Source organism: Cantharellus anzutake (genome assembly GCF_015039405.1).
Source record: "Cantharellus anzutake strain C23 chromosome Unknown EI90scaffold_46, whole genome shotgun sequence".
NCBI lineage: Eukaryota > Fungi > Basidiomycota > Agaricomycetes > Cantharellales > Hydnaceae > Cantharellus > Cantharellus anzutake.
In genome coordinates, this window is record NW_024066996.1 from 320345 (window position 1) to 347406 (window position 27062).

Consider the following 27062-nt stretch of genomic DNA (forward strand, 5'->3'; position numbering starts at 1 on the left):
AGCGCAAGATAAACGTCGCCAGCAGTGATTTGTCCTCTGTAGATTTTTGCAGTAAACTCGCGGATCGCGCGACCCTCAAATGCACGGGAGGCGGCAAGAAAGATGTCGGAGTGTCCGTACCCTGGCTTGCGCATTCACATACGTACATCCTGACGAAATAGATTTCTTCTTTCGATATGATTCGATCTCAACCGAAGGCTCACATGCACAACAACGCTTATAATTAGCGTCCCACTGACAATGTGTATATTGATTCTGGCTCGTCACTTCCACGTCTGCGATTCTCTCTCTTGTTCATCAATCATTGTGCCCCAACTGCCCCATCAATGGGTTTAGGTCTCTAATTTTGCTGGGTGGCGCCGTGAACAAACGTTCATGTCAAGATGAACTGGCCATGCAGGTGACGTCGATCAGTCCGTCCATCATCTGTATTGTTGCCGAGTTCTACACTGACCAGCGAGATCCAATGCAGTTCACCAGCCTTTATTTGACGGGAATAGAGTGAGGTCCTATAGCAAATCTAACGTTGTGCTGTTGCGGATCCAAATATTACACATTGTGAAACACAAGCCCATCCAGATCGATAAATGCGATCATCCCTCCTCCCCCGATGCAAACACGGTCACCATGTCGTGCGACAACCAGAACCGAGCGTAAAACCAACAGACGCAAGGGGTGAGAACGTGAGAACTGTTTGATGCGGAGAGCATTGCGGTCGGGATAAAACGGCGGCGGCGGAAGTGGGTGAATCGATCGATGGGATATATCATGTAGATCCGGGGCCGCCAAATGGTTCGCGGCTATCAAACCTTCATCAAGCCGTCTGTGGAAAATGGAAGTTGACGAGCATCGGAGTCAGAATCGAGCCGTCTCTGTCCAATGTAATTCCCGTCCCAGAGACAGACGGTGCCATCTTGGGAGTGTAAGACCAGATGACGACCATCCATAAAAAATTGATGGACAAGACCAAATCAGTATGTCCCTTCAACCCTTGATTTAGGACTTCTTTCTCCGCCAAACGGCGGTGGCATCGTCCAGGGCGGTGGTTGGGTGTCAGCCATCTGATTCCGCAGGTTCTGGCGCAACCGGTCCGCTTTTTGAGGCCTCGATGAGCCGCACCTGTCGTGACCCTTCCAGACACGTAGGATACGGTTCCTCGAGACCGAGGTCAGATAGAGGCCATCTAAAGAAAATGTCACGGAAAAGATCGACTGGTATCACCCCGAAGAAGCCCCACAGCCGCTACATCCCAAACACGCACATGGTCATCATGGGAAGCTAAATAACGGCTGTCTAGTGAAAACGTAATGGAAAAGACCTAATTGGCATGGCCGTTCAGCGCTCGAACAATCCTTCCTGTCACCGTATCAAGAACACGCACGGTACGATCGTTTGAAGCTGACGGCTATTGGGTGAATATAACACAAACCTAACCCAATCTGTGTGTCCCTGCAGCATTTGAAGAGACGCCCCCATTGAGGGATCTCGAGTGCATACCGTGTGGTCACTGGAGACCGAGGCTAGATGGCTGCGATTCGGCGAAAAGGTCGCACAGAGAACGTTATTGGTGTGCCCCTTCGATTGTCGAAGAGATGCCGCATCGCAGATACGGACGGTGGGATCCCCAGAGGACGGCACCAGGCCAGTGTGTTCCTCCAATTCTCCAAGTAGCGCTCCCGTCGCCACATTCCCGATGCGCGAGGCATCTAAGGGGGCCGAGATTAGGTGACGGCCATTCGGTGAAAGTACTAGGGAGAGGATCGCACTTGTTCAAATCCTCAGTACTTGCCACAAGAAATGTAGTTCACAAAGAATGCTTAGCTGATTGACTCACTTGGAGAAACTTCTCAAGATTACCCGTGCTCTTTGGACCCCATAGCATGCACGCAGATGTTCATTTGGTGCCCCGTGCAGCGTAGTAAGTAATCCTTGTGTGAATGAAAGGATTTGAGGTGCCCCGGGTGCACAAAAAATGTCATCACCCCACTTCAGGTCAACTGAGATTAGCGATGATGCACATTCGACAAAGGAAGTGCCCTCGTACATAACTGTTTCTTATAGCACTCAGGACACACTTGACAGCTTCTGGTATCCTTGAGTGTTCAATTAACATAGTAAATTCCGATCTAGAACCAATTTCATCCTGCACTGATATCACAACCTTGCGCATCAGTGTTGGAACTTGGATGAAAAATGTGCCAGGGTCGTTGCCAATTGGAACATAGATAATTGAAGGATTTCGGTTCTCCGGCGAATTTGGTCTCAGCTGGTGAAAAGATTAGACGATTGACCACTGCAGTTAGCATGATATACATGCCGACGATTCCAAAAGGTTCCTGACACTAGTTGTCAATGTGATGATCCCACCTACGTGGGGCACTCTGTTTTGCGAAGACATCCGAATGCTCTGCTCCCGAAATAGAAACATCCGACGCAACTCTCTGGGAACAGGATGTATTAGCAGCGGTTGCACGAGAACCACGGTTCACAATGTGTGTGGATGTTTCGCTTACTTGGAGAAATTACTCGAAATCATCCGTGCGCCTTGAATCCCATAACATGCATATAGATGATCGTGTACGGCCTGGTGCAGTATAGAAAGCAATCCTCGCGTGGACGAAAGGATTTGGGTTGCATGGGGTGCACAAAAAATGTCATCCACCGACTTCTGGCTCAATGGGAATCAGTGATGAAGCACATTCGACGGAGAAAACGTTCTCGCACATAACGGTTTTTTATAACATTCAGGACAGACTTGATGGCCCTCATCACCCTTGAATCTTGAATTAGGGCAGCAAGTTTCAAAATCAATTCCGATCTAGAATCAATTTCGTTCAGCATTGATAGCACAACTTTGCGTATTAGTGTCGGAAGTGGGATGGAAAATGAACTGGGATCATTGTCGATTGGATCATAGATAATTGAAGAATCTCGATGCACTGGAGGATTCCCATTCAGCTGATGAAGAGACCAGTCAGGCGGTGGACAACTGCGGTGGCGGGGTATACATGCCGACGATTTTACGAGGTTGGTGATACTCGTTATCAGAGTGATTATCCCATCCATGGCACTAGCAGACGATGGGTTTTGTGAAAACATCAGAATGTTTTGTTCCCATGAAAGAAATATTTGAGGCAACCCGCTAGCAAATCAGTATATCAGCAGCAGTTGCACGAGGACCGCGGTTCGAAATGAACGCTGAGTTGATTCACTGACTTGAGGAAACTGCTTGAAATTATCCGTGCTCCTTGAACCCCGTAGCATGCATGCAGATGTTCATGCAGAGCCTGATGCAGTGTAGAAAGGAATCCTCGTGTGGATGAAAGGATTTGAGGTGCATCACGCGCACAAAAAATGTCATCAACCAACGTCTGGCTCAATCGGGATTAGTGACGATGCACATTGGACTCGGGCAACGGAAACTCTCTCGCACATAACAAGTTTTTATAGAGTTCAGGACAGACTTAACGGGCTCCGTTATTCTTGAATCTTCAATCAACGTGGTAAGTTTCAAAATCGACTCGGATTTAGAATCAATCTCATTCAGCACTGATATCACAACCTTGCGTATCAGTGTTGGAAGTGGGATGGAAAATGAACTAGGGTCGTTGCCGATTGGATCATAGGTAATTGAAGGATTTTGGTTGTCTGGGGAATGTGGTTTCAACTGGTGGAAAGATTAGACGATTGACCACCGAAGTAGCAGGATATACATGCCGACGATGCTAAAAGGTTCGTGACACCTGTTGTCAGAATGATGATATCCACGTGGGGTACTCCGTTTTGCGAAGACATCCGAATACTTTGTTCCCATAATGGAAACATACGAGGAAACTCTCTGGGGACACAGTGTATCAGCAGCGGTTGCACGAGAACCAGGGTTCGCAATATATGTCTAAATATTTCACTTACTTGGAGAAATTACTCGAGATTATCCGTGCTCCTTGAATTCCGTAACATGCATGCAGATGCTCGTGTAGAGCCTGGTGCAGCATAGAAAGCAATCCTCGCGTGGATGAAAGAATTTGTGTTGCATGAGGTGCACAAAAAATGTCATCGACCAATGTCTGGCTCAATCGGGATTAGCGATGATGCACATTTGACAAGGGAAACTCTCTAGCACATAACAGGTTTTTATAACGTTCAGAATAAACTTGATGGGCCCTGTTATTATTGGGTCTTCAATCAGCGTGGTAAGTTTCGAAATCGACTCAGATCTAGAATCAATTTCATTCAGCACTGATATCACGACCTTACGTATCAGCGTTGGAAGTGGGATGTAAAATAAATTGGGGCCGATGCTGATTCGATCGTAGGTAATTGAACTTCGGTTCATAGAAGGACTCCCTTTCAGCTGGTGGGGAGATTAGATAATCGACCGCCGCAATGGCAGGATATATACGTGCCGATGATTTTACGAGGTTGGTGATACTTGTTGCCAGAGGGACTATCCCATCCAAGGTGGACGCTTTGTTTTGTGAAGACGTTTGAATGTTCCTTTTCCATGACAGGAATATTTGAGGCAATTCGCTAGCAATACAATTATAGTATTAGCAGTTGCACGAGAACCGTACTTCACGCGGATGTTTAGTTGATTTACTGACTTGAGAAAACTACTTGAAATCATCCGTGCTCCTCGAATCCCATAGCGTGCGTGCAGATGCTCATGTAGAGCTTGGTGCAGTGTAGAAAGCAACCCTCGCGTGGTTGAAAGGATTTGGGGTGCATGGGGTGCACAAAAAATGTCATCGACCGATGCCTGGCTCTTTCGGAATTAGTGATGATGCACATTTGATAGGGGAAACCCTCTCGCACATAACATGCTTTCATAGCGGCCAGGATTGACTTGACGGGCGCTGCCATTCTTGAATCTTCGGTCAACGCAGTGAGTTTCAAAATCGACTCCGATCTAGAATCAATGTCATTCAGCACTGATATCACGACCTTGCGTATCAGTGTTGGAAGTGGGATGGAAAACAAATTAGGGTCATCGCTGATTCGATCGTAGGTGATTGAATTTCGGTTCGTTGAAGGGCCCCCTTTTAGCTGGTGGAAAGATGAGGCGATTGACCGCCTCAGTGGCAGGATATACGTACCGATGATTTTACGAGGTTGGAGATACTTGTTGTCAGAGTGATTATCCCATCTGCACGGGACACTATGTTTTGTGAAGACGTCTGAATGTTCCGCTCCCACGCCAGAAGTATCTGGGGCAACCCGCTAGCGATACAGCATATTAGTGGTTGCACGAGAACCGTAGTTTACAATGAATGCTTAGCTGATTTACTAACTTGAAAAAACTACTTGAAATTATTCGTGCGCCCTGAATCCCATAGCGTGCATGCAGATGTTCATGTAGGGCTTGATGCAGTGTAGAAAGCAATCCTCGGGTAGACGAAACGATTTGTGGTGCACGAGGGCCACAAAAAATATCATCGATCGATGTCTGACTCAATCGGGATTAGTGACGGTGCACATTCAACAAGGGAAGCTCTCTCGTACATAGCAGGTTTCTATAGAATTCAGTACAGACTTGACGGGCTCTGTTATTCTCGAATCTTCAATCAACGTAGTAAGTTTCAATATCGACTCCGATCTAGATTCAATTTCGTTCAGTACTGATGTCACAACCTTGCGTATCAGTATTGAAAGTGGAATGGAATACGAGTTCGGGTTGTCGCTGATTCGATCGTAGGTGATTGAATTTCGGGTCGTTGAAGGGCTCCCTTTCAGCTGTGGAGAAATTAGGCGATTGACCGTTGCAGTGGCAGGATATACATGCCGATGATTTTACGAGGTTGGTGATACTCGTCGTCGCAGTGATTATCCCATCTACGCGGAACGCTGTGTTTCGCGGAGGCTTCTGAACGCTCCGTCTCCAGGTTAGAACCACTCGAGGTAACTCCCTAGCAACACAGAATATTAGCAGTCCACAATGAATTAAGCTGATTCACTGACTCGGAGAAACTACTCGAAATTATCCGTGCTCCTTGGATCCCATAATATGCATGCAGATGTTCGTGTAGTGCCCAATGTAGCATGGAAAGCAATCCTCGTGTGGATGAAAGGACTTGGGGTGCATCAGTTGCGCAAAAAATATCATCGACCCACGTCTGGGTCAATCGAGATCAGTGTTGATGCGCGTTCAACAAAGGAAACTTCCTTGTACATAACAATTCTTGATAGCATTCAAGACAGATTTGACGGCCCCTGTCACCCTTGAATCTTCGATCAACGCACTAAGTTCCAAGATCGACTCCGATCTAGAATTAATTTCACTTAGCACCGATAGCACAACATTGCGTATCAGTGCTAGAAGTGGGATGAAAAAGGAACTGGGGTCCTTGCGGATTGGGTTGTAGGTAATTGAAGAAGCTCGGTGCACTGGAGGACTCCCATTCAACTGATAAAGGGATCAGTTGGGCAATCGGCGGCTGTGGGTATTAGTAGGATATACGTGCCGACGATTTTAACAGGTTGGTGATACTTGTTGTCAGAATAATTATCCCATGCACGTCGGGTACTGTGGTTTGCCGAATGTCCCGTTCCCACCGTAGAAATATCTGGGGTAACCTCCTGGCAACACCGCATATTAGCAGCAGTTGCACAAGAACTGCGGTTTACCATGAATATTTGGCTGATTCACTGACTTAAAGAAACTACTCGAGATCATCCGTGCACCTTGAATCCCATGACATGCATGCAGGTGCTCATGTAGAGCCTGGTGCAGCGTGAAAAGCAATCCTCGCGTGGATGAAAGGATTTGAGGTGCATCGGGTGCACCAAAAATGCTATCGGCCGACTTCTGATTCAATCGAGATCAGCAACGATGTGCATTCGACAAAGGAAACATTCTCGTACATAGCAGTCTTTTATGGCATTCAGGACGGGCTCAACGGCCTTTGTTATCCTTGAATCATCAATCAATGCAGCAAATTTCAAAACTGACTCCGACCCAGAATTAATCTCAATGAGGATTGATAGTAGAATTTTGCGTAGTATTGCTGGAAGGGGCTTGGAAAATGAACTAGGGTCATCGCCGATTGGATCATAGGTGATTGAAGAATTTCGGTTCGCTGGAGGATCCCTTTTCAGCTGGAGAAGAGATTAGTCAATTGACCACTGCAGTGGCAGGATTTACGTGCCGACGATTTTACAAAGTTGGCAACAGTGGTAGCTAGAGCGGTGATCCCGTTCACATTGGGCGTTGTGCCTTGCAGAGATGCCGGAAAGCTCCGCCTCCATGATGGATATATCTGAAGCAACTCTCTAGCAATATTAGAAGTAGTTGTGAGGCCCGTGGATCACAATCAATGTTTAGCTGATTCACTGACACAGAGAAACTGCTTGAGATTGTCCGCGCTCCTCGAATCCCATAGCATGCATGTAGATGCTCGTGTAGTGCCTGGTGTAGCGTAAAGAGTGATCCTCGCGTGGATGAAACGAACAGAGGCGCGTCAGGTGCGGAGAAGATGTCATCGGCAGACTTCTGGTTCGATTGAGATTAGTGATGATGTACACTTGGCAAGGGAATCCTTCTCGTACGTAGCAGTTTTTTATAACGTTCAGGACAGATTTAACAGCCTCTGTTAACCTTGAATCTGCCACCAGCGCCGCAAATTTATGAATTCTCTCCAATATGGAACCAATTTCAGTCGTAGTGTGAGCATACGTCATCAGCCGGATGGGGTTTCGGCGGTCAGCCCCGATGTTTGGGTGGTTAAGAGATCCGCTCTGATACTGGGCCCCGAACCTCAGTATCAACATTTCCTGAATAGTGGACGCAAAGAACCAGCAGTTGTCCTACAGGTGATTTGTAGGTCAGGGGATGATAAAAATCAAATAAAGTCGCGAGACTCACCTTTGTTAACTTGTATTCGGGTGACTCTGTCGCGATAGCGTACAGAATTTGTGCAACTGCAGTTAAGGGTGCTAAGGTCGGAAAAATCATGACAGCCTCTACACCAGATTTCTTGTTCGTGTAATCTAGGAGGTGTTCATGTCGGCCAGAAATGGCAGCCTATCAGGCACTGTGCTTCAGTTGTAATACAGGTCATGCAGGTTTCACCCCTCACAGTGTCCACGGCAGCTGACGTCCCCAGATCTCGCACTGCGAATATCCGTAATGGGACGCTGTGATCTCGTCGACGGTCTAAGCGAAGGTAGAAGTCCCTTCCGTCTGTCCGAACAACGTGAAGGATGAGAAATCGGTGTGGCACGCCATGGAGATCACCATAACGCTCAACCGACATAATCCTAGCATCATCCACACGAGCACTCTTAAGCAAACTTTCGCAGAATGTTCGAACGCTATAAATCCTGTATGGCTGAGAGTCCAAGTGTTTAGAGTAAAATGCACCCGCCGACGCGAGACTTGCCACATTCGTGACTTCACTCGAGAGAGAAGGAATGGTTGGTGCGACAGTGGATGAAGTATCAGAAAAAGTCATTTGGGAAAACCGGTTGCCCGATATGCTGCTCAGCGATGGCGCGTTTGCAGAAGATGCATCGCTAGACGGAGCAGGCTCGAGCGAAGGCTCAGTGCCTTCATCGAGCTATTACGTAAGTTATGTAAAATCAATTAAAGATCGACGCTTGTACACAATTTATTCTCACGTTCTCGAGGAAATCGTCGACCGAGTCCGAAAGGCCGACGGTCGCAATGCTACCCGTGTCACTGAGGCCCTCTTCAACAGGTGCGTGGTTACCGGACGCTGATAACGTGGATATCGGATCCAGTAAGAACGCCTGAATATGTAGATTCAAAATGCCATGAATTTCTCACTACCAACGCCACCAGTGCCATTTCCAGTATGGCGCCCAGCGGTGTCCATGTCCAAATGGTGAATCGGACGTGACTAAAGGATGAAACTAAGCGTCAAAGACATCGACATCATGGGGTCAATCTCGTGAGAAAGGAGTAAAGCACCAACCCGCAGCAGTAATTATGTCTCAAGTCCTCTTGGATTGAACCGCCTCACAATGTTATCGGTGGTGATTCTCGACGAATCCAAAATATGCGATGGGACTGGTGAAAGACTAGGAAGTGATGGAAATGATGTGAGAGGACAAGTATTAAGACTGGTGAAAGTTGATTGGTAAGAGCCGCGCGGGCTCGGTAATGCCAATCCGGATGTCACGCCAGGGTTGCATGCATCATTGAAAATGTGCGACCTTGCTCTGGGGGTACTTCGCGTTCTCGAGGCGAAGCATCAGCCGGCAACAATCACCACAAGGACCGTCAAAATGAGACCTGCTCCAGATGAGTCTTTAGGCATGTCGTCTTACCACTCGCGCACTTCCATTGAGCTGTTACATGAACTCGTAAGCCAGGTAGATATAACTCTGGGACCGCCAGTCTTCCAGCGCGTTGGCTAAATACCGATGTGCTGCGCCCAATTGGGGGCAATCCTTACAGCAAGCCAAGGAAAAATCGGTGCGCCCGATTTGAATGAATGGCCGTGCGGATCATGTAATCTTCCAAAAATGGTAGCAAATAAATGATGATCGACCTAAGTATTTGATATTCTGTAGACACTCAACAAGCGACGACCAGGGACAATAGAATGGTTTCGTTCAGCTGCGGGAACAAAAGCATGCGCCTCCCAACTGCTTGCAGACAGAAGTCGGGCATCCATGTAGTAGAGGCTGGGATCCTGCCTAGCATCCATGAGCTTGCCAGACATCCTGTGAGTCTCGGCTACATCCGATTCCTTAGTCACAGGAGAACTTAATATTAATGGACTCTCGAGAATTCATACGATCCAGCGCCTGCCTGCCGCACGTGCCTGAGTGTGGTTGCGCAATCTAGAAGGCAGACCCACTTCGCCAAACAGAACAGCATCAGCGAGGTCCACGCGATAGTATTGCAGGATAGCATCCCGCCGAGACACGAGTTCGGCGCTTCGTGATATATATATATATTGCCCTGAGCACTTTTTTTTCTCGAGTGCCGTCAGTGTGGATGATCATGTCAATATTATAAACAGCAATAGGTTGGGTCCAGCCGGTTATGGGAGACTAACCCAACTTGTCCATGTTTGCTGCGTCGACAGAACAAAGCTCACTTTAGAAGCTCACTTTAGCCCCCCCCGCCAGTGGTGGAATTAACAATCTTAGCATACACAAAATTGTGGCAAGATAGAGATCTAATAGTACACATTTGGTCAGAAATCTTCCGGTCGTACGAATGCTCCATTAACAATTCGTCCAAGATGAGTGGAAGTGTAGGGTATCCCTTATATATTTTAATATCGATGTGAGAACTTAATTTTCTGGAACTCACCTTTCCTCCTGTGGCTCATCAGCTCATGTATGAAAGGGAGAGGGCTGCTATCAAACGGACAGACCAATTCCATCTCTCCAGTGCGGTTTTGGGGAAGGATGAAGCCGTCACTTTGGGTTTCGATCTCGTTGTTCCCGTCATGACTCGTGTTGACTCCCAAAAAATTGCAAAGTTCAAGGTACGTTTCAAAGTCGTTGAGGTATACCTGGCCTGAGAATATGTTGAGCTGCGAGATCGTAAGCCTCTCTGGCTCCGTCCACATTGTTGGTAAAGGTGGAATTGTGCAAAATCTGAAATCATCGAAGGACCTCATTGGTTGGTTCACTCTAGGCGAGTAGACATGCAACGTAGTGTTGTGGCTGCGGCGGATTTCAGGGAGCAGCTCGTTCGCCTCAAAGGGGCTGCAAACAACGAGCGTCGGGTCGCGGGCACTGGACAGTATCCAGTTGACGGGCCGAAGGAACTCGATGCTTTTCTGGACATCCAAACCTTTGATGACCGTGACGAAGTCTCTGGTTGCAAGTAGCTTGTCTGACCACTTAGTGGCTTGCTGCGGGGACGGATGAAGGATCGAGACTGAAGGGAAGAGCGTGACGAAAGCAAGCGATGAGTCTGCTGGTGTTCGGCCACTTCGTACGAAAGAGACGATATCAGGATCGAGGCGATGGCGGGCAGGCGGTAAAGGTGGTGGTCTCTCGACTTGTTGCTCCCGTTCGAGCTCATGGGTTACCTCGCGTTCCTGCTCTTGGTCTTCTTCCATTCTCACCAGCCCGTGCTCCGTGGAGAATGAGAAAATGTGAGCTCTCTTTCTGATCTCACGAAAGTCAGCAGCGGGATGATGGGATGATTCGCGTGCTGATGATACGGAAGACAATGATACCTCATACATTTCCTCCAAAGACTTCGACTCGGGTTGCAGCCAATATTTCGCCAGCCCGGAAGCGTCACTAGCATCGGACAACCAAAACTCTTTCCATGCGCATTGCCTGTCCATGTAATGAATCCCCTGCTCTCTCCAGTGGGAGCTGTAATGCTGTAGGCTCTTACATGTCTCACCGATGGACCAGGCAAGAATGTCGCCAGCAGTGATTTGTTCTCCGTCGCGTTTTTTATTGAACCGGCGGATTGAGTGATCCACAACGGGAGGTGCAAGAAAGATGATGGATTGTCCCTGCCCTAGCCTGCGCATTCGCATGCATCCTGAAGCAATATGCTTCTGCTTCGATATGATTTTATCTCAACGGAAGGCTCACCTTGAACCAGTTTATCCTTCGTCACTTTCTGACCCAATGTCACTGCCGCACGATAATCAAGGGGCAGCATTAAGTCGGTGCCCCTGGTATGGGAATCATCAAGGTACACAAGGCAACGATCGAGCCGGCGTCTGTACGAGGACGAGAAAAACGGCTCCGTTTCCCCATCACGTCGTATGGCGAGGATTTCGTCATCCTCGAAGAAGATCGCAACATCTACGTCGGCTGCTGGGATTTTCGAAAGCCATCTCGATGCCAAACCCCTGTTGGAATCTTCTAACATTTGAGCGCCCACATCCAATAGAACTCGGATTTGAGGGGTCTCCTCAATAAGAAGATCTAAAAACTTGCTACGCTCTGCAGTTCGATAATGATCATTCTCAGGCTGGAGCATCAAATTCAACACCTTGGCATTCGTGCTTAATTGTGCAGGAATGTCGACCTGTTTAATAGAAGTAGGGAGAAGATAGCGGTTGTCATTTGTACCACTGAACCCTGTCGTTACGTGTTGTCTCCGTTCAGCGATATCCCATCCAGATGCGGAGAGCTTTTGCGGATATGCCTTGGCTTCCCTCGGAAAAACAACATGAGAGAGGAAGAAGTTGATCGTCTCCTGGTTCCTTTGAAAAGCTGGATAGAGATGGTTGATCCTTTGACTGTGGTCGCCCGGATTGAAACTGCTATAGTCACAGAGGAATTCCGGCACTAAGCAGTTCTCTTTTACCCACTTGCCATACTCTACAACAGGATCCTCCAGTCGACCAAGGAGTTCAAAGCATATATCCAATTGATCACAAGATAATCCACCGTAATAATAGCTGAGACATGTCAGCGAAATGCAGACGTCCGGATGACTGAACTCCGCTCTCAGTGAAGGCACATCTTTTGCGCGATAAGGCACTGCGAGAAGGGACCGTCTAAGGTCAAGCCCATAATCAACTCGCCACCTACGTTCACTAAGGATGTACGTAAGTATTCCATGGGCAAAAAGGCCTCTCAGCAAGAGTAGAGTGTTCCATAGGCGGGTGTCACGGTGGCAGTGATTTCGCAATTCATCAAGTTCTCCAGGACTCGGTTCTGTGATGAAAGCCACTGCTTCTTGTCGCGCTCTGCCGTGAAATAGCCTTAACGAAGGCAGATCTGGACACTCCCCCGACATTATTCCACGCACAAGCCTTCCCACAAGCCAAACACCAGCCTTACGGGTGAGAATACGAAAATGAGGGAAGCATCCACCTCGCTGTTGTTCGACCTCGAAGCCTCCTTGAGGAAGGAATTCCTCGATGAACCAGGCGTGGCTGCGCAAGATGGAAAACACATGTTGTACAACAGTCCATCGGTCAGGATGATGGTTTAGAGGCTGCTGGGCCCCAACACTGTAGACGAGTTGGTATTTGACCGCTAGAATCTCATCGCTCTCGTCCAAAATGTCTCTAACATTCGAATCCAACCATCGTTGCAGTCCCAGCATCGCATTTGGCGTCTTCTGGCCCGTGACAGCCGAAAGTTGTCGATCTACACCCATGAGTTTGAATGATAGGACGTGTTCAGGCTGCATGACCAGTATCCCACCCGCACGCATGCATTCAAGATATATGCTTTTAAAAAGGGATAAATGGTGTCCATCCATAGAAGTCGCACGGGAAAAGGGCGTGTAATATACTCGTCGATTGGCCAGGCCGCTCAAGCGTCGGACGAGTAGCTGAAACATTTGATTTGCTAAGGGTTTTAGCACGATGATTCTGACCAGTTTTTGTCCGTCCGCCAAAGATGACGCTATTAGCGGGACAATAACAGACGATTTCCCTTCCCCCATATTGAGTTGAAGGATGTTGTTTTCCTGTGGGCAGGGAAACATCATGTTACGGGCAACGTCAATTTGAAGCGGGCGGATAAGAAAGTTAGAGTCAATCTCAAGCACTCAGAAAGTCAATACCCTCCCTCATCTACGCTGAAAAATTAGCACTTACTTGGATGAGCAGCCAGTCTAATCTGTCCGAAATGTCATGCAGATCAGTATAATTCTGATATTCCTTCAGGAATTCATCGGTGCAATGTCTTGATTTCATCAACCTCTCCGACCGCTGTAACAGTAGTATGGACTGGGCAAGGCGAATAAGAGCGGTTTCCCAACCAGGGGAGAGACCAACTCTTGAGCGCGATGAGAATGATAAGTGGTGCAACAAAGAACGTATGGTGCTCTTTGGCCACAGCCCAGCTACACGCATAATCTCCTCTGGGGCCTCCGACTGAGGATCCGGATCGATTGCCCGTTCAATTTGCTCCAAGGTATCGTATAGATAAGTTTGGTACATCTGGTAATCACGATAAAGGGCTCCCCGAAGGATTTTCACCCGCTCCGTGCCGATGTCAGTATCGTACTGCAATGCATCCCTGCTGGCCTCGAGATCTTCCCCATATTTCCGAGATAGTGGGCTTCCAGATGAGTGGAACCTCGAAATGAGAATTCTAAGATTATCAGGCCCCGAACGTGATTTGGAAGCCAAGCATTCCTTTGATCTAGGAGGGGAAGGCATAGGAGCAAGAATTGGAGGCCGTCGAAGGAAAACATCGCGATACGATACAATGGATGGTTGTGCCTCTTCCAGGTGTGGAGAGGTCTGGAATGAGTATAGAGGTAGTACCGGAGCATTTGAAGTATAACGATTATCCAAGATGTGCTGCACTTCCCGGATGTGGTCACACAAATCCCGGTTCCTGGACCACATCCCGAACAACTCCGTTACTCTATGCATAGCAAGAGAGGTGTTGATTAGCCATGTATCCCCGCTTGGTACAAATGGCAACGTTGGTTTGCTCGAGGGTGCACAATTCCATTGGTTAGTGAAATGTGTAACAAGGAAGGAGACTTGGGAAGACACTTGGGAATGGTATGCCATTTTACGCTTCTTTTTAGACACATTTAGGGCCGATGCATCGCCGATGGCCTGAAAGGGATTGGCACACCCTGAGATGGTGGTGTTGAGCTGTGATGGATCTGCTACGTAACCCATAGTGAATTTGTATCGTGGCCACAACGGCGGACTGATGGAACGGAATTCAGGGTAACGTGAAAATGCAAGAACGACGGGGAGCAAATCTTTGAACCGATGATTAGAGTACTCCAATGCCGAAAGACTGAATGCCATTTTGAAACGGGTATCATTCCCCCATCCGACTGATCGACAAGCATTGTATAAGGAAATCCATGCACTTGCTATGTCCAAGGACAGCCATTCTCTGCTGTATCCGAGGCTTACGCACGATTGGTTGGAAGTGGAAGAGCCCTTCATCTCCTCCGTCCATGATTCGATGCGAGATAAAAGGTTTTTCGGAGTCCTGAGTTGAAGAGGACATTTGTACACCAAACTAGAGACATTTGAGGTGCGGTGAATGCGGGCAGTGTCGAGCCCGTCTGAAGCATCCCTAGATCTGTATGTCGTATCTACGCCCAGCTTGTCCTGCCCAGAGCCGGGCCAGATAGCATTGCGGCATCTTGCCCGAGACAGTAAATGTGGGTCTCTTACATGGGGGGTGCTCGCTGAGTCTTCCCTGGACATGGAAGGGCGGAAAGCTTGCATTTGACCGTCCCACTCTATTATAGACTGGACATCGCTCCAGAAGGCATCGTGTTGGATAATCGGTCTTAGTGATTTATTCCACACAGTTTGTTGCATCACTCGTAGGTGGAAAGGATACCAACTTCTTAACGGCGTCAATGTGGACAGCTGATGAAGGATGTTACGCTCCTGGTCATTAAGACTAAGAAACGATCTGCAGCGTGCTGAGCGAAGAATTTGAAGTGCCTCCTCGGTTCCCGACAATGACGTAAGAGGATCCGGTAGGCAGTAACTAGTGATGGCGTGAAGGTACGCCTGGAAAAGCGTGCTAGACAAGCTTCCATCTCCGACCAAACGGCCGAGCAGGGTATCGACATCATAATCGTAATAATTGACACGACGCGATCCTGAGTGGTCAATCGTGACAGCAACGTAGTCACCGTCTCCTACGATCGATACGTCGCCGACGGGGATGATGACACGCTTAGAATAAATGGGCTCCACAAAACGAGCGGGGTGATATCTGCTCTGGCGCAGAACAAGTTGACTCTGAAGACCTAGCATTGTTCCTGTTGATTGATTGTCATGATCTATTTCGAAGCCGGGAAAGTTCAGTGAACAGAGCCCCCCCCTTTCAGGACAAAGGAGAGCTGGAACCGGGGAAGGTCGACCAGGAGTTGGTGCGTTGCCGGTCTTGTGACGAGAATATTGTTTGGCGCCTCCAGATGCCGAAGTACGTCATGCATCATCTCCGCCGTCCGGCTTCGACAGTCAACCAATACGATAGAAGACTGCTTATCCATGACCCATGCAGAAGACCGAGTGCGACGTAAGTGCCAACTTGATTGGGAGGGTGTCCAGGGCGCTTCTTTGGGTCGCAACTCAATTTGGCGTGTGGATACTTCCAACCAATGGACATAGTCGTCGATTAGAATAGTAGGGAGGTCACCCATGAATATCTCACGAGGCAACAACTCCAAGATCCAACAAGTCTCCCCATCAGGTCTGCAGGATCTACTTCGTAGAATGAGCTTTCCATCTCGCCACCCGAAGTGAATTATCTATTGACGGCGAGCGTCAAGTGAAGTTTGGTTCGAAAGCTCATTTTTCAACCAACCTGAGGAATATCTTGAATCCCAAGTCGAGACCCGCAAGACACACTGGCATTAGTTGCATACTCCATGTCTTCCATGTCCGATGGAACGACACTCAGGTTTTTCTGCGAATGGATCGTGAATCGACAAGCGTTGTTATAGGTAAGAAACGGCTCCGCACTTCACCGAAGAGTTCCTTATATATCGGATGCCCACGCATCGCAGGCGGCAACCGACCGAATGGTTTCCCCTCAATCAGTAAAGCACCACTCAGTACGTTAAATTGGACTTCTTGTGACCTCTGGCCGGTGACAGTGGCTAACCAACGATGGTTCGGTCTTGGCAGCCTTGTCCAGCGACATGTCAAGTCGAAGCTGGTCCAAACCCTTGCTATCGCCTCACTAAGGCCTTGCATGGTTTCTGTTTCCTGGGCGCGGGTGATGAGAAGCTCTTCCATATTGCAGGACAAGCGCTGGTCTCGGAGAAGCAATTGATGTAAATGAAGATTTGCACTGGGGAATCCTTGAGCTGAATGATTGTGAAGAATGATAGCACATTCGACAAAAATGGCGACATCCTCTGAAGTCCGAAGGAGTGAGCCGGCATGGATTGAGTCAACATCAAAAGTACTCCTGCAAGTCGCAGCTATTCGACATATTTCCTTCTCGTATTTGTCCTGTTCGGTTTCGGTTTCAGTGTTTGATTGGAGTTTCGTCAGTTCATCCAGCCAGCGCATAGCGATGCTTCGGATCTTCCGCAGCAACTTGTACGTTTTGTTAATGGTTGATTCATGTACCACCGAAGCCAGCAGTCGGCAAGCCAGAGTACTGACAGTCAGTGCTGCAACACTCTGATTCCAGTTCCCCTCGATATCTGTTCCGAGCTGGTCAAGAACGTCTAGTAACACGTCACAAAATGATGCATCCCGCAGAACTTCGTGGCATTCCCAGTCACCGTCACTGGAAAGGCAACCCACTTGACACGCAGCCCGAGAGATGAGATCATAAACCACCTCATGATGGAAACTAAGGTTTCTCGAGGGAATTTCTCGGGCAATATTATACCATTGCAACCGCGCTCCGGCGCGCAATGACCCAAATGCAATGAATTCTTGTAAGCCGAGTGAAGCAGGACATTCATGCTGGCTCGCAAGAACTTCGTTCGAGGTGTGGGAAGTGCCCTGTGCAAAACATTCTAGGGAAACATATGGCGAACGATGTGCTATCTGCTTGGACGTTCTATGGCTGAGGTCACAGTCGGAGGATGGGGGATATATCCAGCTATCGTTGTCTACGTCATACAGTCGATATGACAGCGCATTCGGGAGGCAGATGCTCTCTTCGCTCGCTGGGATTTCCACGCCCTTAAAATGAGTGTTCAAGAAGGACTTCTTCTGGGATGCCAACGAGATTCGGAGCAGAGAATCGAAGACAATGTTTCCGGAAATATTGAGGTCGGCATAACGTCGTAATGTCATCGATGGGGCCGCTTTGTGGGAATGAACAGGACGGGTACAGATGTCACGAAGAAGCCAATAAGTCGCCCTCCTCCAAGTCTTGAAGTCCCAAGGACCCGCAAGTTCAAACACAACGACCTCGGCTCGCATTAGATGGCCGGGTAGCGGCCATTCGTGAATATGTATGTTGGCTCTTGCCTTCTTCTCGTATTTGCATTTTTGACAACGGCGCGGATAATGTCCGACCTTACCGCGACGTGTAGAGTCGTTATGATCGATGCGAGCTGAAATCCATTGTCAGTCCATGATCACAATTATGTTGATTTTCGAAATTATACCAGCCAGAGCCATATTTTCCTCGTACTGATGGTTCAACAAGCGAAGCTCGAGAAGTTTTTCGTCCCGCTTCGCTGTCGCCTGCTCTTCTATGCGATGTTTCACTCCCTGGAGAAATGGAGACGAGCTGAAAAACTTGACGGCAAAGGTTTCCTCATCTACAATTTCTGAAAAAATCGACCGAGGGTTACTACCGGCCTCGCGGTAGCGACTGCGTAGATGCTTCTGGATCCTAGATATGCGTTCCAGCAAATCGGAGTTCGGAAGCAGGAGTGTCTCATACAGAGTCAGGGGGATCTCGGGAGAATAGGACTTCAAAAGAGGACAGGAAGTGACTGCTAATATATCGAGTGCCATCCACAGTTCAAAGAGTGTGAGGAGCATGATGGACTGCTGTTCCGGGGCCTTTTCATACAACGTGTTCGCATTTTCGGCGTATGTCATCATGCAATCAGAAAGAATAGTACAGGCTTCTTCGCAGTTCTGGCGGGAAACCTGCAAAGACACCCAGTCGTCGATGCTGTTCCTTACGCAATGCTCAAAATCCCACAGCGCAACGAGTCCATCGGCTTTTACTGCCTCTGGAAGATGATGGGGTACATCCTCAAACGGATTATCGACTGGTCGCGGATGATGGGATGGGTTGAACGCAGCGCTGGTACTATCATGTGCCACTGGGTTGAAAGCAGCATCGATGTAAGATCTACTGTTCTGAAGGGTAAGGCTTGTGTCTCCATCAATATCTAATCCGTCCGGCGCCCATTCGGGTGCTTGCATCTGCACGTCTTGGACAGCTTCCCATCGATCTTGGAGCAGTCTTTCGGTATCAACAACAACCCCGCGGACATACGCGACAAGAGCTGCACCTGCCCATGATCGAATTTTGAAGAGCCGACGGCTAAGCTTCGCACGCATGCAATAAAGGACGTCGCCTGGCAACCGGTTCTCGACACCATTGCGCAAAATCTGGGCCAGAAGGAGTATCATAAAGGACTTGTATTCGTTCGCACCCGAGGCATTTCGGCGAATCGCAGTTTGTAAGGTGACACGAACAACGAGCCAGAGAGGACTGCGTCTCCATGGGAGCAAGGTTTTATCCCACAAGACATCATCCGACGTCCTCTTCTGGATACGAAGAATGTCGGCAGGCTGTCCCAGTCCACGGAGTATCCCAGTCAGCAATTCGGTAATATACATAGGATGAGTCGTGTCGCGCTCTTCGACGAGGTCACTGCCTGCTTTTCTGGTGAGGGTTTGGGCATCCGCCAATGAATCAATGTCCATCTGAATTAGGAATGTGGATAACTCTTCGAGAAATGCCGGGTCCAGCGCAATGTCATTCTGAACGGCAATGGCAGGTCCGGGAAAGGAGCGGATAAGCTTTCTTGTACAGCCCATCACGTCTTTGTTCCTGGGTGAGACTTCAAAACTCTCGAATATCGTTTCCTCCTCTCCGCAACGGATGATCACGCTTGCATTCTGAGCCCGAATGAGAATGGAGATAATGTCTGCATCCAGATGTTATCGTGAACGTTCCGCACGAAGTTACAGCAGCCCTTACCTCCGGTAACCATGTTTTTGATAGATTTGCTGATCCAAACCTCCGGACACTCGTTAATTCGTCGCAATGTATCCACCATTTTTAACAAAGAGCCCCACAACGCTTGGTGCTCAATCGCAGCATACTGCTGCCTGTAGAGCTCCATTGTACTGTAGACCGTCGACAGAAGGAAATCTTTGCGCTCTGAGCTGTCATCCTCCTCCTGAGGCAGCTTGGGGGGCATGAAAACGTGGTTGATGACGAAGTCTAAAAGATCTTGCATTTCAGGATAGTGAAGGGGGATAGTCTAGAACCCCCGGTCATAAAGAGGCGTTGCAATAAAGGGGGAGGGAGGTGTTTAACTTGGAATGCACTGCTATGCCTCCACGGTCCGTATTTCCTGAGCCTGAGGGAAACGAAGCAGATATTTCCCGCTAGTTATATTGTACTGGGGCGCTATGCCGCTCTCTGACGAGGGGGCGCCAGGTCAGAGCTAGGAGAATATCACACGCATGCAACGCAACCACGCGTAGAACCCCTTTCTGTTGGGTAGCAACTAGCGCAATTCCATTCATTTAGCCTCGAGGGCCAAGCATGCGGCCAATATGATTGCAAAAGCTGCTCACAACCAATCGCGAAGCATGACCATAAGCCTATACGTCGAAAGCTTTGCAAACCCATTCAGAAGTTTGAATGGAATTGCCAGAACATCGCGAGTCGAATACTGACCTTTATCCCGTTAAAAATTGGTGACCCGCCCGAGCGGCAGCGACTGCACAAAGAGAAAGCGGCCAATCAGACAATATTTGATCATAAATTCTTGTGATGGGCAGGTGAGGCAAGGAAATCGGGGTTACTGCAAAACCCCGTTGGCAATTGGCTAATCTTCCCGATGATGACGATCCGCGCAATGTGGGGTCTGAACGAGGCCGGAAAATGAGTGACAAATGGAAGCATTTCACATCCCTGCGACACAATTTCCACATGCAAATCTTCCCGGAATGAGAAATAAATGAGGCAGATCGGCTGTTGTTCGGAACAAGTGGTTCCCCCTAAGTCTGTACAACGGAAAAACCCTTGGGGGCTGAAGACCGATGCGCCTTCCATGGCTGACCAATGTTGCCGCACGCCTACAAAGACGTTAAGTCCATGAGCCTGGAAACTCGGAGGGAATTACATAAAATACACAACGCGCCGTTGTTGAGGTGAGCGCCAACTAAGTCTGTAGTCATGGGACCACAACTAAATTGTTCAGCACGAGTCCACGTTAGTGCTCCGTACTAGAATAATATATGATTGGACTAAGGCGCGAGGGGATGCTTACAAACGGGCTGCACCGCATGTTGGATCCATACCTTTCCAGGCGAGGCTCAGGCCGCGGACTGGAGCTTCGCCATCCATAGCAACATCGTGAAGGAAAAAGGTTCGATATGAAGGGAAGTCGGAACAAAACAAATGTCTTCCTAAAATAGAAATGGACATGCATATCCTTATTTGGGTATGTAATTATGTGATAGGGCGCCGAGGCAAGTCCCGAAGCTCGTGCTCCAATTTCACGTGAACAAACTCGCCAGAGCAGCCACCTTCCGTCAAACAGACACCAGACACTCCTTCCTTAAAGGGAAGATGAGGCCTACGGTAGACACGACCATGTAGGACTCCAGTGTACATAGACTGCTCGCCACAGGGGAATACCCTCACTCGGCCCAGTGCACCAAGTCATGGTAACTGTCACTGAGCATCTTTTTCTTTACGGGTAGGGATTCTCCATTCGACAAGGACACCGTTTCCCGATGTGACGATATGTGCATCATTTAGTGCCGAAGGTTTCATAGAGGGCAGGGTCGTCATGAAGTTCTTGCGGCTATCGCAAGTCTTACCATTTGTCACGTTCGATCCATCGAATTCCTCTCTAAAGCCACCTTGTGTTGACCATGCCCGATGTCCCTGCTGTTCCCTACTACGCACGCATCTCGATTGACACCCCAATTGACGCTCCTGACCATCTCATGTCTAGGCGGCCTGAGTCTAACATTCCGATGTGGAGAAATGAATAAATCGGAATGGTGTGCTGAATTATTGCAACAAGACACTCAAAAAGACCATGAATTGATGCGAGACAGGTGAACAGAGTGAATCTGCGCTGCCTGTGGTACCCCAATCGTCAGCGACCCCTTTGGCTCCCCCCCACACGCACTCTATCTGAATCCCTATCATAGGAAGTACTGCATAAGGACCCACCTGATCGCCATATTATCAGTCGCAAGGCATAGCTTTTTTATTTTTGCAGCTGGTTACCCTCAAGCTTAGGTGGGAAGCCGGGATGGACAGCAGATCTAGCGTGCTTGGTGAAAAGGCCACATTAATTAGAGGAGTGGAATGCCCGCTTCGCTCGATTGACTCTGCACCGCGCAATATGAAAGGCCAAAGTGACGTCAAGAGAGAGAGAGAGAAAATTAGGCACCTACAGATCGCGTTGCATACAAGGGGGAGCGCTCCGTTTCGCGGATAAACCGGGTGGTGTGCAGAAGGATCTTCAGATGGGAGAGCAATTGGGACGGCTCGAAAGTTTTGATGGATGTATCATCAGCGGAGGCTCCTCTTGAGCTTTTGGCGCTTGCGGCAGAAACAACGGCAGGTGAATAGAGGGAAATTGGGCGAGTCCACATGTCTCCATAGGCGCTCAAAGCTACATGCGCGGATCGTAGATGGAGGATGTGCCACTTGGTAGGGACGCCAGATTCTTGTTTGTAGTGGACACAGCAGTGGAACACTGCCTTTGTGGCAGAGGGCTCGTTATCCGAGCCCTGTCTGCGCAGCCTTCGGCGAGTTGCCGCTAGAGAGGCAGGCATGTAAGGGGCATGGGAGACGTTGGGATTGGTGACTTTTTTTGGCGAGCGAGTCGGCTTTTTCATTGCCTGGACAGTGCCCTGGGACCCACCCGAGGTGGATCCGTAGGTTGGGATGTGTATGTTTTCGTACTCGTTTAGAATGATGTGTTTGCCCGATTGACACCCTGGTGGATGGGGAGGGCTTTGATGGCAGCTTGGTTATCTAGGCAGATGATAGCATTCTTTGTGTCAGGGGAGATCGCGTAAATATGTCTAGTGCGAGTTTGACACCTACTAGCTTGCCTTCGTAGATAGAATGGAGCTGAGGGCCGCCGAGCCTCTGAGGACTAGAGACCCTATGAATTGGCGAGTACCCTCCTGCTGCCATTTCTAGAGCCGTCCCGAATCGCCTGTTGCTGAGTATGGGATACTAGTGTCGCTTAACCGCTCCCTCCTTGAAGGGGGGGGGGGGCGATGGGTGCGGGTCCCACGGTGTACGAGGGAGGGGGTGAATTAATTCCATATGCTCATGAAAAAAGTGGGCGTGGTAGATAGCATGTAGGGCTGAGCAGTGGGATCTGACGTTGTGTCTTAGGCAGAGCCATCGGAACGACTGATCAAATCCACCACTGGCCGACTGTGACGTGGCCACCGTCCCCTCCGCAATGGATCTCGCGACGAAGGAAGGCTGTGCGATCGGCGCTCGTTGAGGCTTTGGCTCTGCAGGGATCAACCCTCCCTAAAACGCAACGCCAGATAAGTACTCTGTCAAAATAAACCAACACCCCAAACCAAAACCAAGTGCTCCAAAACACGCAAAATGTGGGAGGTGAGATGAAGAGAGGGGCGTAGTTCGATCTGCGGGGATTGGAGCTTGGCGTCTTCCGGGGTAAAAGAGATGGTAATTTCTGTTCTGCACTACATTCGATTCCTGGAATGGGCTTAAATGTGAATATGAAGTCGAGAAGAATAGACCAACAGAGGACAAGCGAGAACGCAGAAGTTGTCATCAATGGATGTTCTACAAGCCCTGTATGCGATGAAGACCAAGATATATGCAGTGCTTTTTAGGAGCACGGATAGAAAGTTGCACTTCTTATGGGACAAAAGCGGCGGTCAGTGACTCGAATGATAGATTAGCGGGAAGTGATGCCACGAGGAAGCGGACGGTTCCTTTCAATCAGGGGAAGCCCTCAATCCATCCAGGCGACGTCGGATGGCTTGTGCAACGTATTTGGAACTCGTAAGATAGATAACAGGATATGGGAAAATCAACAGAAGGATGGGTCCAGGTGTCCACAGCGTGGTTCACGTGCTCTTCAACACCAGAGCAGCTCACCCCATCAGTGGGTTCGAAGCAAACAAGATACGAGCGTAGTTACTAATGCCAGAAACGAATGGTTTGTCAAGCTAAAACCAAAGCATCAATGATAACATTGACTAGAGCCCGACTGACAAATATCCCATGTGAAGAGGCACCCAATCTCCGACGCGACCGGCCCCCGACAAGACAGTCCAAACGCTAGATTGGCAAAAAAATCAAGTGAGGAAATGATGGCCGATCTCGACACCACAGGGAAATACTTAAACTCACGAAGGCCGCAGAGTGTCCAATATCTTTCATGCCAGGTGGACGGTCTATTCTTATAGAGGCTGGTATCCTGCCTAGGTGGACGGCAGAACAGCTGCACGCCCTCCGTGGGAATCTTAGGAAACGGAGGCTCCCGTGAAACGGCACATGGATTTCGTTTGTCTTGGTGAGATTCATTATTGAATCCGTCCTCGCTGCACTGTGTCGCCTTCGTGGAATGTCCAACATCCTTCTGTTCCTCGGGAGTCTCAGAAAAATGATTCTACGAGGCCTCAGACAACGAAAGAACCCAGCAGGCTTCTTGTTTTACTCCCAAGTGTATCCTTCGCCAACGGGTTTAACTGCACTGTGTAGGTCAAGGCCCGAGATCTTGTTTGGACAACACAAGTCTTCCCTACTGGACGCACACTTGAAAACCTTCGGGAACAGGGTGACCAAGGTCCACTCGGCTGCAAGACCTCTTCGGTATTCCTGAGAGTCAGAAGGCCTTTTCCTCTTCTCTTGATTCCCCAATGGCCCATTGCTCGCCGACGTATTAGCCCACAATTTTTGCCTCGCCTCTACTGATCTCTTAAATATTTAATTGTGCGTTGATTCCTTGTTGACTGCTCACTGTGCCGTCCCCAGCCAGACACCCAGGCTGGTCCTTTTCTTTAGAGGCAACCTGCGAAGCCATAAGCCGCGAATCGCTTTCGAGCAGACTAAAATGGCTCTTGAAGGAATATCCCTAGACTAACGTATGGCCTGTTACTTTTAAACTCTCCTGGACCGACAGTTTGAGTTTTGGGGCATTTTTCGTTGTCGTTTGAAGATACTCCTGCTCAATTGAATCACCTCCCCGGACCATCCTTGTATTCGCAACACCTATCGAGGCTGTTCTTCCATCACCAGCTGCATCTCGCACCGTAGATCCTCGACATTCCTGTGCAGGTGAATAGACCTCTTCCTCCTGATACATTGCGCGGGTCAGCTAAATTTGCACTAAAATCGTAAGTCGTATCAATGGTCGAGCAGTGACATTGGCGAATGTTCTGCGTGTCTCGTATATCTACTGGCAAATAGTCTTCGGGAGATGGCTCGACCCCGGGGCTCTGGGATTGCGCTCATGGTTTCCATACGCAACTTGTACGTCAGATTTGAGTGTCGGCCTGGAGCAGGAACACGAACTGCAGTGAACTGTTGCTGCAGCCATGTAATCCAGCTGTGACCAGAGTTCGGCATAACAACGACCGAGGTAGCAAATGGCGCCCCTTCCCCGGCTACAAAATTCCTTGTTGCATGCTTACGGTCCTCCAGTACCTTCATGCTACGTAGCCATCTGTGTTGTGGTCGCGTGGAAGCAGCAATGGCGCCAGTTGTAAGATTGATTCTCTGGTCTTTGCGCGTTCCGAGGGAATGGAGTCGCGGTTAGCAGCGACGCAATCGAAACCTGCGGGGAATGGAGTAAGGGTACGCACCTATCGGCCACGTAACCCGAGATCTGGAGAAAGGGCTTTGAATTTCGGTTCGGCGTTACAGTCTGTGCCCTAATCCCCAATGAAGAATACACCCATCTGGACTTCCATTCCCCGTTACTGTGTATACCGTATCCAATCTGTCAACTCTCATTTGCTCGCGTGTATCGCTATGAGGGGTCGAAATTGACACTGGGATGGCTTGCTGTGTTCGGGATAAAATTATTGGAACGGTAATGTCAGGACACTGGATAGCGCACACCCAGCGCAAGGTGCATGCATGTTTTGTCGGTTCAAGTATTGCTCTGCGGCGGACTGAACAACGGTGGCATAGCTGGAGTCCTGTGATTAACCGCAGCATGGCTTTTCGAGCGCAAAATGGTACTGAGCGCAAATGACGTGATGCGGAGCGATCCTGATCAGCAGGATCTTTTGTCGCAGATGTGCACGAGATCCTGTTGAGTAGGATCAATATCTGGGACCCAACACCGCCATCACGATACCAAGATATAGATCGGACATACCACTCAAAGATCCTTGTTGTGGAGTAACTGCGGAACTTCGATTGGCCTGACGCAGCCAGACGTCTTGGTGAGACTTATGCAACTGACGTAACGACTTAGTGTTACCATATTGAGTCTAGCGCACTAGAATCTACTTTTCGTAGTGACCACAATGACCACGACCACTAGTGGGGCCCGTCCAATGTAATCCAGGTGAACGGAGCGCGTGCATACCTGCTCGTTGCTGTTTTCCCAGTAGGGTTAGTCCTCGTGTGGTTCGCAAGTTGTTTGTTCCATCCCACCGAACTTGCCAAGGCACAACTCGCAGTGGTCCGGAGGAGGTGGATACCATTTGCGGGGTTTGCACTGAGACATAACCAAAGTACCGGTTTGGAATCCATCCTGCGCACGACGTGTTGAATGAGTGACAAAAACACTCAGGACCCCATTTGGTCCGTCATATCCATCACGGATACGCTCAAAATGGTAAACCGAACAATGCTTCCCTTCTGGTCTGGCCTTTTCCTTCGTAAGGCTTCTCAGCTTTATCTCTTGCGTTGGTCACCACGGAGATGCCAAAAGCATCTACCTTACCGTCCGCTACCGCAGGCGTCCCAGGTTATTGCCCAATCGCCAACGCTGCATCCCCATATATAACAATTTTGTCATTCCAATACTGCTCAGCAGCCAGCATGAATGGCGAGTAAGCCGTTTTGGGAACGAGCACATCTGATTCATCCTGGGACTGAAACTTCTGCTAAATGCGGTTGTGACACACATGACCTTAACCTTTTCAAGTCATGACTGCCAACAAGCAATTCCACTAGTTGCCTTCGTTGTGGGGGGAACAAAGACACTTGATTGGTCGGACTTCATTCCAAATCAAGCTACACTCCCCAAGCTGTGGTCCTACGGCCAATTTAGGATATGCGTTGGGGAGGTGCGTGATTGCTTGACCGCTTCCTTATTACCCCCAGCTCCTTGTGGGAAACCCCTCCACGCATTCCCGCTAAGGGTGTTGATTGCGGAGGACCTCGCGTTCATTGGGGACACTTGAATATTAATGCTTACTCAGCATGTTACTGCAACTTGCCAGTGGTCGCGGTGTCGAAGTTTGCGCCCCTCGAACAGGGATCAGCACGAAGAATGTCGAATTGTC

General features: G+C 49.0%; 6 protein-coding genes across 6 annotated transcripts; all 6 read right to left on the reverse strand.

The window, feature by feature from the left end:
* Positions 1-1320: 1320 nt before the first annotated feature.
* EI90DRAFT_1937564 (WD40-repeat-containing domain protein) lies at positions 1321-2846 on the reverse strand. Its single transcript, XM_039052351.1, has 6 exons — positions 2725-2846; positions 2514-2672; positions 2355-2441; positions 2045-2195; positions 1835-1986; positions 1321-1765 (listed from the first exon to the last, which is right to left on the reverse strand). The coding sequence occupies exons 2-6, from the start codon at positions 2534-2536 to the stop codon at positions 1360-1362; spliced, it is 819 nt and encodes a 272-aa protein (XP_038912834.1). The 5' UTR covers positions 2537-2672; positions 2725-2846; the 3' UTR covers positions 1321-1359.
* Positions 2588-6864, reverse strand: EI90DRAFT_1937177 (uncharacterized protein). The gene is made up of 16 exons (XM_039052350.1): positions 6862-6864; positions 6651-6805; positions 6462-6576; positions 6170-6403; positions 5959-6113; positions 5783-5906; positions 4816-5046; positions 4605-4759; positions 4407-4530; positions 4124-4354; positions 3913-3983; positions 3718-3838; positions 3434-3667; positions 3217-3371; positions 3013-3142; positions 2588-2958 (listed from the first exon to the last, which is right to left on the reverse strand). The coding sequence occupies exons 2-16, from the start codon at positions 6671-6673 to the stop codon at positions 2674-2676; spliced, it is 2388 nt and encodes a 795-aa protein (XP_038912835.1). The 5' UTR covers positions 6674-6805; positions 6862-6864; the 3' UTR covers positions 2588-2673.
* Positions 6865-7933: 1069 nt separating this feature from the next.
* Positions 7934-9096, reverse strand: EI90DRAFT_1937593 (uncharacterized protein). Its single transcript, XM_039052352.1, has 4 exons — positions 8934-9096; positions 8786-8858; positions 8617-8714; positions 7934-8555 (listed from the first exon to the last, which is right to left on the reverse strand). The coding sequence occupies exons 2-4, from the start codon at positions 8832-8834 to the stop codon at positions 7998-8000; spliced, it is 705 nt and encodes a 234-aa protein (XP_038912836.1). The 5' UTR covers positions 8835-8858; positions 8934-9096; the 3' UTR covers positions 7934-7997.
* Positions 9097-10166: 1070 nt separating this feature from the next.
* On the reverse strand, positions 10167-20195 carry EI90DRAFT_3070499 (uncharacterized protein; the record flags this gene model as incomplete). Its single annotated transcript, XM_039061232.1, has 11 exons — positions 19546-20195; positions 17987-19492; positions 16374-17932; positions 16216-16317; positions 15756-16159; positions 14184-15729; positions 13761-14159; positions 13509-13739; positions 11539-13450; positions 10286-11485; positions 10167-10237 (listed from the first exon to the last, which is right to left on the reverse strand). The coding sequence occupies exons 1-11, from the start codon at positions 19805-19807 to the stop codon at positions 10167-10169; spliced, it is 9192 nt and encodes a 3063-aa protein (XP_038912837.1). The 5' UTR covers positions 19808-20195.
* A 1567-nt stretch (positions 20196-21762) lies between these two features.
* Positions 21763-22850, reverse strand: EI90DRAFT_3070503 (uncharacterized protein). The gene is made up of 3 exons (XM_039061233.1): positions 22651-22850; positions 21993-22578; positions 21763-21926 (listed from the first exon to the last, which is right to left on the reverse strand). The coding sequence occupies exons 2-3, from the start codon at positions 22437-22439 to the stop codon at positions 21891-21893; spliced, it is 483 nt and encodes a 160-aa protein (XP_038912838.1). The 5' UTR covers positions 22440-22578; positions 22651-22850; the 3' UTR covers positions 21763-21890.
* Positions 22851-24252: 1402 nt separating this feature from the next.
* Positions 24253-26304, reverse strand: EI90DRAFT_3018643 (uncharacterized protein; the record flags this gene model as incomplete). Its single annotated transcript, XM_039057245.1, has 8 exons — positions 24253-24516; positions 24560-24647; positions 24684-24916; positions 25114-25264; positions 25404-25520; positions 25663-25742; positions 25786-25855; positions 26138-26304. 8 exons carry the CDS (start codon positions 26302-26304, stop codon positions 24253-24255), a joined length of 1170 nt encoding a protein of 389 aa, XP_038912839.1.
* Positions 26305-27062: the final 758 nt, after the last annotated feature.

Coding starts and splice junctions, on each gene's coding strand:
- EI90DRAFT_1937564 (XM_039052351.1), bottom strand. CDS start 2,536: ATGATTTCGAGTAATTTCTCCAA. Junction 2,442..2,513: donor ATTTCGAGTAATTTCTCCAA/GTAAGCGAAACA, acceptor TCCTGTTCCCAG/AGAGTTGCGTCGGATGTTTC. Junction 2,196..2,354: donor CACGTAGGTGGGATCATCAC/ATTGACAACTAG, acceptor CGACCCTGGCAC/ATTTTTCATCCAAGTTCCAA.
- EI90DRAFT_1937177 (XM_039052350.1), bottom strand. CDS start 6,673: ATGATCTCGAGTAGTTTCTTTAA. Junction 5,907..5,958: donor ATTTCGAGTAGTTTCTCCGA/GTCAGTGAATCA, acceptor CTGTGTTGCTAG/GGAGTTACCTCGAGTGGTTC. Junction 5,047..5,782: donor CCAACCTCGTAAAATCATCG/GCATGTATATCC, acceptor TCTTTCCACCAG/CTAAAAGGGGGCCCTTCAAC.
- EI90DRAFT_1937593 (XM_039052352.1), bottom strand. CDS start 8,834: ATGGACACCGCTGGGCGCCATACTGGAAATGGCACTGGTGGCGTTGGT. Junction 8,715..8,785: donor TGGCACTGGTGGCGTTGGTA/GTGAGAAATTCA, acceptor CCACGTTATCAG/CGTCCGGTAACCACGCACCT. Junction 8,556..8,616: donor TCGACGATTTCCTCGAGAAC/GTGAGAATAAAT, acceptor CTTACGTAATAG/CTCGATGAAGGCACTGAGCC.
- EI90DRAFT_3070503 (XM_039061233.1), bottom strand. CDS start 22,439: ATGAAAAAGCCGACTCGCTCGCCAAAAAAAGTCACCAATCCCAACGTC. Junction 21,927..21,992: donor CCTTGTATGCAACGCGATCT/GTAGGTGCCTAA, acceptor TGCGCGGTGCAG/AGTCAATCGAGCGAAGCGGG.